At 36.1% G+C, this 11401-nt stretch overlaps 1 protein-coding gene across 1 annotated transcript; it reads right to left on the reverse strand.

Annotated features, from left to right (window-relative positions):
* Positions 1-4905: 4905 nt before the first annotated feature.
* Positions 4906-7091, reverse strand: LOC136816992 (uncharacterized). Its single transcript, XM_067073337.1, has 3 exons — positions 7044-7091; positions 5398-6024; positions 4906-5065 (listed from the first exon to the last, which is right to left on the reverse strand). Exons 1-3 carry the CDS (start codon positions 7089-7091, stop codon positions 4973-4975), a joined length of 768 nt encoding a protein of 255 aa, XP_066929438.1. The 3' UTR covers positions 4906-4972.
* Positions 7092-11401: the final 4310 nt, after the last annotated feature.

Below are 11401 nucleotides of genomic sequence, written 5' to 3' on the forward strand. Positions count from 1 at the left end.
AGAAAAGGAAACCCTAAAGGTTTACAGAAGCCATCAAAAAGGCCTTTAGGGATCTGAGTAAATCCTATACAGTTATGAAAATTAAAAACTGAAGAAAAAGAGACCAATCTAAAAGTCATCATTTGGAAGAACATTTGTAAGCTGATTGAGTGAAAGAGATAAAGTCAAATTGAATCTTGATTTTATTAAAAATTTGCTCAACTCTGGAATTGATTAAAATTCTTTATCATTGAGAGAGCGGTTTCAGAAAATACGATTGATTGGTTTTAAAAACCTTCTCCGCGCATGCGCAAGCGAGGATAAGCATATTATCTGAATATTAACAACTCTTCAAAAACATGTTAAAAAAGTTGTTAAAAGATGTAAAAACTCTCCCATGATAAGGTGACACCATTATATAAGAGTGTTAAAAAATATTCATTGTAATTTTGTTCGAAAGTTCTTCTGCTTCATGGGTTAGTGGGTATTTTATAGCTGGATTATACTGAGGTAAATGACTTATAAGGTATAGTCAGAAAAATAGCGACAGTCTCGCATTTGCGGGATGAGAATTCCTTCTATAAGAAACCCCGTGGTTGTATGTTAATTTAAACCAAGAATAATTTTTTTCTATCTTATTTGATTTGATTTTAATTTCATAAATTGGTCGAAAACTATGAACTGTTTTTAAAGGTACCGTGGTACATACTTTATTCTCTGGCTTTTGAAGTCTCTAAAACTTGTAGAGAATCTTTCCCCCAAATATCTAAATTCATCATATCTTTCACCCTTGACTTTCAGGCTAAAAAAAAACAGAGAAGAACAGATTGCCGGCAGCCGAAAAGAATGGCGCTGTCCGACAAAGCGAAAGCCGATTTCTTTTTACTTGGAGTGATTTTAACGTTTCTTTTATTGACACTTGTTGCATTTTTGTTGAACGAAGGTAAACATTACATTGACCCGTTATTGAAAAGATGTTTCCCAAAGAAATACGGCTCCGTGGCAGGAAGCGCAGAGGAAGAGTTAGACGCAGGACTTCGCCGCTCTACGTACGCCAAAACACGACAGGAAGATGATTCGAACGAAAGCCGAGAATTGAACACGATTGTTGAGTCCTGTGATATTCACGAAATACCGAAAATTTCGGTCAGTGATACAACTTGTAATTTGTAATGAAAATATAGTTGGAGACAAATAAGGAGCTCAATAACACTGATGAGTTGCCAAAAGTTCTTTGGACAAGTTGAAGATTGGGCTTTTCCAGAAAAAAATTGAATATACATGGAGGATACATTTTGTGACTTTTGACCCCCGGACAAGCATTAATTGACCCCATGGACAATCAAAATTACCCTCAAACAGAGCAAAATTACCTCAAAACAGAGCCAGTCCCCCCTGAACAAGGCAGTTCTTGTAGATTTTTCACTACCTCCAGGACACTATATTTTCCACCCCCCCCCATATATATGGACATTTTCTGGAAGAGCCCATTCTGATGTTGCTTAATTCAAATGGTGGATTGAAACGAGGTTCTAAAAGGATCTTTGCACTAAAAGAACACTAGCCAAAATATCATATTAACTTGACGTATTGTCAAAAGTAATAATTTAATAGTTTTGTACCTAAAATTGTATATACCATATATAAAGGGGTTGTATAAAATGGGAATGGACAGTAGTTTTCTAAAACATCTAAGAATTTTGTAATTTATATTTTTTGACAAATTTGAATTTTCGATAAAGAAGAAAAGATGTAGACAGTTACTTTGATTCACGTCACAAACCCCAAAGTAGATCGAAGGTATTTGTAATAAAATTGAGGAGGCGTAAATGTTCCCTTTTAAATCCCTTTATTGACTGAAAATTGAATTAACGTACTGTTAACTACAATCATAGACAAAATATTTGAGACAAAGGGGATTACCCTGCGAAATTTTAAACACCACAAATGATTTTTAATCGCGTTAAACTACAGTTGGAAAGTAAAGTTTAACTCTGAGTTTTAACATGAGACTTAGCTTTAGGACCTTAGGATCTCATTATTTAAAAGCTCAAATTTGCTCCAGTAAGGCTTGGAATATAGCCTAGAAGCCACCGAACCCCTCCAAACTCGAAATATTCAATGAAAGAGAGTTGAAGTGTTTAAATAGCAATTCTCACTCGAAATTTAAATTGTGAAAAGCGTTAAAATACACTAAAACCTCAATATACTGTACTTCGACCACGATTGTAGTCCATTCAACTACAATGCGCACTCTTTCTCGCTATCATGTGGAAACCACTCTCGTGGAAATTACTATAATCACGCTGACATGGTTTCCCTATAGTAGCAAAGAATAGTGCTCTTAAAGCCCAATTACTCTTGACTACCCTGACATGGTTTCCACATGGTAGCAATAAAAAGTGCACACTTAAAGCGATTGGACTTTAATTATTTTGTTGTAAAACAGTAAATTTTATACCAGGTACTTTAGACGCTTTTACAGCGGCTGGGAAAGTTTTGTGCACTCTTTTTTGCTATCATGTGGAAACCACTCTCAAAAGATTTAATCTTATCATATCACGCTGACTGGTTTTCACATGACAGCAAAGAAGAGTGCACGCTTAAAGCGAACGAACTTTAGTTATACCTTTTAGCCTGTGTCTCTTCCTTTAATTGCCAGAACATTCTCACATTTTACCATTCATCATGTCATTATAATTTCTGCAACATTTTTCATTCATTTTCATTTATTCATGAATTGTTTCATTTAGTTTATTTCTGTTTATTTCTAAAAAAACAACAAAAGTCTGAGGATAAAACAAGCGATAAATTCCCACAAACTGTACACTACACTATAAAAGTAGCACCATGTTGAAAACGTTAAGAAAGGCTTACAATATCTGATTTTCCGATGGTTGAGTGGCGGCCACCCATGCTAAAGTTCTTAAGGAAAAGGGTTGATTTCTCCCATCGGAGTCACATTCTCAATCGGGTTCAACTTCTCTGGTACTTAAGCCTAAAAATATTTTGGCTTAACCTGCCAAAAACTTCGGACTAAGGTTCAGGCTCCCTGCTCCATAATCATTGACGCAGTCTAGCGAAATTCCGTTCTCCAAACTCTTCAAGATGTTGAAAATTTTGTTTTCGACCGTCAGAGGTTTAACGTGTCGGAAGAAAATTGCTACTTCGGGGTGCCAGGTAATAGGTATGTCAACTGTAACAGACAGTTACTCTGTTTAGAAAAGAGAAACAAAAAATATATATTCTTTGAAAAAAAAACTGTAACAATTGAATCGGTTATAATTATGTACAATTTCTATAGGAATTTAAATCAATATATTTGTTATATGCCCCTGAGAAACCGAACTAAAGTAAACCAACGTATATTCATCAAAAGAGAGATGAATATGTAATAAGGCAATGCTAAAATGCGAAAATCTAATGAAAAATCGGAGGGGCTAATTATAAAGACCACACATAACATAATCAACAAATTTCATAATTCATAATTTATACAATATCTTAATTTTCTATAAAAAAAATTCAAAAAATTATTTAAAAAACCTACAACAACATTTTTGTGAAAGAGTATCCCTGCATAACTCCAAAAGAAGAAATTCCTACATTTTTATCATTGCTCCGGCAAGTGTTCTCTAGGCTTCTAGTATTCCTCTAAAACAAACGCGTATATTATTATCTGTGATCTTGAAGAAATTTGTAAGTCAGACCTTTGAGCGTCACTTGAAAATAATTACCAGAGAGGCGTGATAAGCAAGCTCGAGCGTACTAGCTATGCGTGAGGTGTGATATATAAAACTAGCCGTCCCGGCGTCGTCCGAGACGACTTCTTACTCCTTTTAATACGCTCGCTTCGCTCGCTTTTCTATTTTTCAGAAACTTGTAGGGATTTGTATACAAATGTACTTATTTTGCGAGAAGAAATGTTCTTAAATTTAGGCCTTTTTCGTAAAAATTGATGTTTAAAATTTTTAAGGGGACACTAAAATTAATGCACATTAAAAAATATGGTGAAAGTATTTTTAGTTGAATTTTGATTTTTCTTCTCCTTATTAAATTGTATAAATTTGTCATAATTTCTTTTGTTGAAAACCTTCAAACAATAATGTTCTTGACTCGCTAAAAATAATGCTCATGCAAATATTGGTGAAAATTGAGTTAAAAATTTCTCGCAAGAAATCGGTCATACTTTAAACGTGCTTTTTTGGGGGTTTTTGGGAGAGGAAAGACTATTATTTTCCTCACGCAAGGATGAAGATAAAAAACAAATAAAAATTCAAATTCAGTATTAGAGGTACTTGGCAACACCGATCACTCCAAAGACCACAGTGCTTTACGGTGGAATATAAAGAGTGCCTTTTTTCAATACCTCTTAACAGAGTCAACAATTATTTAACAATTAAACTCAATGCGTAAGTAAAAGCGTTTTCATTTTGCTATCTCAATAGAACAAAAAATAGCAAACATTGATTTAAAAATTTCATAATTGAATTGGGAATAAGTCATCAACTTTTCTCATATTGTCAAGTCCATTAAATTGAAATGTTTTTATCAGAGTATCAAATAGAAGGGAAATGTCATCGAAGCTTTATTAATCTGAAGGGTAATCATAAATATGATGTCTTTTTGAAAACTCAAATTTTATCTTCGACGTATTCCCATGTGAATCAAAATTATTTCATAACCGACATAAACTTTTTTTTTTAAAACTATAAATTATGCTGATAGTGCTATTGCACAGTCAGTTGTGTTTCTCCATCAAAGAGAAATGTGCTCTCTTGAATGGAAGTGCACTTGGCGAATAGAATTGAATATACAATCAAAAAGGCGCGAAAAAAATTGCCGTGTATTTAAAAATCGCTAGCGAAAAAGCCTCATGCGAGAATGGGAGAGTTCCGATTTAAGCGTATTATAATATAGATTACAAAAACTAATCTAACGTCAACTAGAAACAAGAATATCAAAACATCTTAAAAACGAATTTTCCAACCCCTCAAATCCAGTTCGTGTCATCATCGTCATCTTCAAACAAAGGCGGTGGTGAGCGGCTAAACGCGGACGCTTTCGATGTTGATTTAGAGGAAGACTAAATTGAAGAAATATTAGCGAGGAAAGAAGTAAACGTAATAAGATTTACCTGTCACAATAACGTTAATGGTAATATTCTATTTATAAGACAAGAGGCGTGTCTTTTACGCTGACGAAGCAGATCGCGCAACGCGGGAAGGGGTGAAAATTGTCCTTTCTCTTAAGATTGAGATGTAAGAAATTGGTAGGGAAGCGTTAAATAATGTCCTTTTAAACAGTAGATATTTAAAAAATAATATTTTTACCGAATTTTGAAGTGACACATATAACTTTTGTGGTGTCAGAGGAAGAATCAAAAGAAAAAAAGGAAAAAGGGAAAATCTCTCTCACCTTTGAACCGAAAAAATCGTCTTCGTCACTGTCATCTTCGAAAAACAACGCCGATTTTTTGGACGATGTCTCTTTTGTTTCCGCTTCTTTATTTTCTTGTTTCCCCGTCGTAGCATCATCAACCGTTGTGGTTGTTGCGGCGGAGGAGGATGAGTCGCCAAAGAACAATGCACTCTCATCTTCCTCTTGTGGTTGTTCGTCTTTCTTCGTCTTTGTTAAAAAATCTTCCTGTGTCTCTTCTTTAGCTGTATCATTACCAAAGATGGATTTGTCGATTCCAACCTGTTCCAAAGGTGATAACATTTTCGTCTCTTCCTCTTCCGTCTGTTGCGTCACCGAATCATCATTGCCATCCTCATCTGGTTGTTGTGAAGGCGTTTGAACGTTGTTTTGTCCCTCAGCAACTATTCCCTCTTCACTATTATCGTTCTTTGGAACATCCGCTGCATCTTCTGTATCTTTGAGGGGTTCCGAAGTCGCGGAAGTAAAACTCATATCATCATCATCCTCCTCGTCATCATCGGAACTGCCTTCTTCCGCGTTCTTTTGATTAACGGAAATACCTTGTTCCACATTATTATCATTTGAAGAATCCGTATTTATGGAAGCCAATATGCACAAAAAAGACTGCAAACCAAGGTTTACAGTTCTAAACTTAGGTTTGCAGCCTATAAACTTAGGTTTGCAGTCTCTAAACCTATGTTTACAGCTCTAAACCTTGGTTTGAAGCCTGCAAACCTAAGTTAATGTGTAAACATAGGTTTAGAGACTGTAAACCTAGGTTTGTAAATCTGTCAATCAAAATTTCGTTAAGCCAATCAGCATTAGTTTTTTCAGCCAATCGAAACTGAGTAAAAAAATTCCATAGCTGGAAACCACACGCTGATTTAAGACATTTTATAGACTAAACGACTGGGAGAAATTATGATATAATTTAAAAAACGGGGGTAGTTTTGTTATAATATGGGTAAAATTGCCCCTTTTTTAACCTGACTGAAATTCGAGCCGTTACTAGCAACCCTGCGGGGCCCAAGGCGCCGAGTATGCACCCGGCACAGTGACAAGCCGTTACTAGCAACCCTAACCTAAGCAATTCCAAACAACAAAACCCCCGGAAAATTTAAAATTTCGGAATGAGCATTAGAAAAGAGTTTTTTCCGTTGATGGATTTTGCATATTATTCGGGTCCGGGATTTACTATTGTCAAGAGCTTTTTTTGCTATACTTTAAAACAACCTACATCAAAGGGTGTTAAAGGGTGGGAGTTTCAGTTTAAACTATTTTGTAAACTTAAGTTTCTTATGCGTAAACCTAGGTTTACATATCTTAACCTAGGTTTACAAGTTGGCAGGAACTTTTTTCAAAGACACGAACTTTTTTTCGAAAGGCACGAACTTTTTTTCGAAAGGCACGAACTTTTTTTTCAAAGGCACGAACTTTTTTTCGAAAGGCACGAACTTTTTTTCAAAAGGCACGAACTTTTTTTTCAAAGGCACGAACTTTTTTTCAAAAGGCACGAAGGGCACGAAGGCACGCAAGGCACGAAAAAAATCACACTCGTCCAAATGTAGTATAGAATCGGAAACTGTTAAAGCCCAAAGGTAGGAAGTTCTTCTTGTAATATGGATCTGCTCGAGCCGACACACCTGTGGATTTAGAATGTTTTTGGAAAGAAGGCCTTGGTTGGAGGGCATTTCTTTTTTCTCATTTTCTTTTATTTTACTTTCTACAAACGAATAAGAGTGGGCTGGGGCTGCTCCCAATATTGTTCAAGGAAAATTAGGCAAGCTCTTGGAGCAGGGTTCTTTTATGCCTTCATTTTTTCTCTGCTGAAGAAAGGGTGGTGGTGAGAGTGTGTGTGGTGGTTTCAAGGTTGTTTTTTTTTGCGTTTGACAGGGTATTGCTAATCTCATAATAGACCATCCATTCTTGGCTGTTCTTGGGCATACCACACCATGTTCATATTTGCTATCTATGAATTGCAGTTATGTTAATTTTTTAAATGACTTTATGGAGGTTCGGTGAAATAAGGGAGTGGTCAGAAAGTATCTACTAGGGGGGAGTGGAGGATATTTTGAAAAATCCCAAAAAACTTTCGCACCCCCTCCCCTAGCCTGGAAAAAAATTTCGAACCCCCCCTCATAAGGCCCAATATTTTTTCGCACCCCCCCCTACTAGAAAAATATTTACGCAAAAAAAGAATTCCTACAGATGCGGTACAAAGAGTATTATTTGTTTGTATGACAGTTTTTTATGTCAAAATTAGGTAAGGGAAATAGTTTAGCCCTGTAAAGTTGAGTATAGTCCTTTAGGAGATCTACCATTTTGATTGACGTTTACACCACGGGAATTTTTCCGTCGATTTCCATGGTTACGACGGAATTTCTCTGAAGTAAACAAAAGAAAAAAACCCGTGGTGTAAACGTCAATCAAAATGGTAGTGTGATAGTCCAGGGTTAAAATAAGAATTAACGAGTTATTTTCTCTGAGTTTCCCTAAGTTTTGGGAGAAAATTACGGCTTATTTTCCCTGATACACAATCTCCCTACATTACAGAGGCTTCTCAATTATTCAAAATATCCTGAGGGGCCACCATGGTTGGCCCCGAAGGGAGAAAATTTTGAAGATCAAGTACTCGAGACCCTAAAATACAAGCTATTCTGTTGTTAAAAGGAGTCTGAAAAGTAAAATTCTCTGAGTTTGAAATTTCTCTATAAACCTATATTTTTCAGGTTTTCGAGGGTCTGTCAAAGCTCTGTGTATGTAATTTATAAGATATTAGTAGACTAAGGAGGCACAACCATGGTTTGCGCCGACGGGAGAAAATTTCGATGTTTTTCACCACCATTTTAGCTAAAAGACACTTTGTTTTGACAAATTTCTTTCTAAAAAGTACTTTTTCAAACCACTCTGATGAGCTGTGAAAGCCACTAATCTACTTCCCTCATGTAGCTCAATGCTACAAACCAAAAGGGCAAGGCGATGATGCCCAAATAATGTTAGTATGACATGTACATATATGTAATAAAATTCCGAGTTGTCGGCCGTCAGGCCGAAAATTTTTTGAAATCTTGAAACGTAAAACTATGAAATTAGACTTCCTACATTTTCTCTTGAGTTGCCCAAAAGATTTGGAACCCCCCCTAAACCCTCAAAAAAAATTTGAAACCCCCCCCTAAACCCTCGAAAAAATTTTGGAACCCCCCCCTAGAATCCTCCACCCCCCCCTAGTAGATACTTTCTGACCACTCCCTATGGTGGCCAGAATGACTGTCCCACATGTTTTGTCAGATCAGATAGTCCCAAGTTAGGCGGCCATCGAAAAATTGTTCTAATCGCGTCACCCGCCCGCATCATATTTTTCGCTGATTTTCCGGTGCGGAGAAGAAGTGGAAAAAAATCCAGGAAAAGCAATAATTTGTTCTTCTATGTTTATGTTTATGTTTATGTTTCTTTTCTTTAAAGTTGATGTAAAGTAGTACAATGTGTACTTAGCTCGAGGCTAATCAATATCAACTATTAATTACAAATCTATCTAGAAGGTTGATACTCAAGATCAACTATTATTTACAAATTAATTTAAATTCAATCAATGAAACCAACGCCATGGATAAAAGTGCGACAGTTTCGGCAAGGACAAGTAGTGGGCCTCCATTGCTTGATTTCTTTTTTAAATTCATCTAGGTTTTTAAGTTTTTTACAGTCATCGGGAAGGGTAGCCCAGATTTTAGGTCCAAGGAAAGCTAAAGACGATTTCCCATTCATTTCACTTTCAACTACTCGACTCTACGAAAGGAATTCCTTTTTCTCGTTTTGATCTTACATTGGTTTTTGAGAAATATTTTACTTTCTGATTCATTGAGTTTTGATTTAAATAGCTCTGTGGATAAGGATTGAATTGCTCGTTGATGGAAGGTGGAACCGTTGTCAAGTTTCAACAGATCATCGAATGATGAGTTGAGTAAACGATTCTCAAGCATCTTTTATGTAGATTGTTGATTTTATCCTCTAGAGCTCTGCTATGAAACATCCATATGAGAGGACAGTAATTGAAGTGGCATTTAATGAAAGCATTCATCAAGCGTTTCTTTTTTTCTAAAGTGAGATATGTGCTCATTCTGGCTAAGGCGGTTATTTTCAAACTAGCTTTCTTGCAAAGATTTTCTATATGCGATCAAACGTCAAAAGTNCCACCGGGGCTGTGAGACAGCAGGGTCGGATACAGGAGGTAGGCTATCTTATTCATGGAGAGTAATTAGTTTCCATATAAGGTAATACGATAATAAAGTGCACTCTCCTCCATTGGTTATAGCCTCCCACAGGGGTGTTAAAAAGGTTAATGAAGAAGAAGCTGATTAATGGGGTTGTATATGAAGATTGGAAGTTGCTAACGTTACACCAATCTAAAAGGCAAAGTCACCAGTGATGTGCTTTTCATACTGATGGAGTCGTTTCTACGTGAACATTATCGCAAACAACCTAAATTAGCTGGCATATCCTACTTAGTTAAGAATTTGATAACACTACTATTCCTGGCTAGTCAAGGTGAAACATTTCAATTCCCAAGTCAATTCCCAGAAATCGGCATATATTTATTAACCATGGCAAGGAGAGCTTCATCCGATATGGATAAAACGTTCCATTTTCTGCGAGCACAATAAACCCCTATGTGTCACAGACCCAGTGGACCCCCACCCCGGTGGAAAAGTAGGCCAAAAATATACCCGGTGGAAAAATTATCCTACAATTTCAACCTCACTGCAAAATTGCTCTATGATTTTATCCCCATTGAAAACTGAATGTAAAAAATTGCACTCCAAAACCATCCCCACTGGAATTTTCGAGCTGGAAACAATAGATTTTCTATCCACATTGGCATTTTGATAGAAATTTTCATCCCCACTGAGGGAAAACGTTCTACAGGGGCACTGAGACAGGGGTGTCACAATGTCTTATTTTATCCAACTTTCAACAGTAGTTACGGAGGATACGCCATTTTGATTGAATGTTAGTCATCTGGAGGTTGCCTTTGTTTCATCTGATGTAAAGTTGATGGAGACAAACAGTCATCTTGTTGAGAGCTTTATCGTCTTTAACTGAGAATGAAAAGTATGACGTAATGTAATTTTTTGAAACGAAATAAAAAATGTATGATAAGATTTAGGTTTTATTCTCATGTAAATCTCTCCACGAGTTATGAAAAAGAAGGATACAAAAGTTGTGAATCATTAGAGTTTATAATATTCTAGTATAAACATCTCGAGTCGAAAGGAGTTTTAGCCAAGACTGATTTTCTTGGGGAGCGCCAATGAATTGCATGTCTGGTCGTAACACATTATGAACTCAGGCAAATTAAGGCCTGTCCAGACTTTTCAAACATACGTTAATTTTTTATCACCGTTTCCACTTGTCATAGCATATCACTTCATACATCGAAAGAAGCGCATTGGAGTGTAGATCACTGGAATCGCTGTGCCATAATTAATTTTTTCACCCAAAAAAAGATATAAGGCAAAAACCAAAAAATGCTGACGTCGGCAAAACTTGTTTTTTGAATAACTCCAGTTTGGCTTATGGTAAAAACATGAAATTTGGACCAAAGTTGCACACCATTAAAAGGATCATTTTGAAAATTTTTTTTTTGAAATTTTGCTGACGTCAGCACTTTATTGCAAAATTTCGTATTTTGCTGATTTCTGCTGACGTCACAAAACTTTCCAAAAAAAATATGCAAAAATGTTTCTATTATTGATATGCAACTTTTTTGATAAATTTGGACGTGCCTTAATTTGCCTGAGAAGAAGGTATGGTTGTTATTGCATGTCTTTGAAACTTCTTGGAGACCTGAAATTGAAAAGCAGTACGATTACAAAATTGTAAATACAAAATCCAAACCAAATGTCTCAAATGATTATGATTAAGTGCAACAAAAGCCCCCCCCCCTTCAGATCAGAGATAGATAGTTTCGAGTTAGGAATACGAATTTCACATTTGAAAAAAAAGT

This window comes from Clytia hemisphaerica, unplaced genomic scaffold, assembly GCF_902728285.1.
Source record: "Clytia hemisphaerica strain Z4C2 unplaced genomic scaffold, Clytia hemisphaerica genome assembly, whole genome shotgun sequence".
Taxonomy (NCBI): Eukaryota; Metazoa; Cnidaria; class Hydrozoa; order Leptothecata; family Clytiidae; genus Clytia; species Clytia hemisphaerica.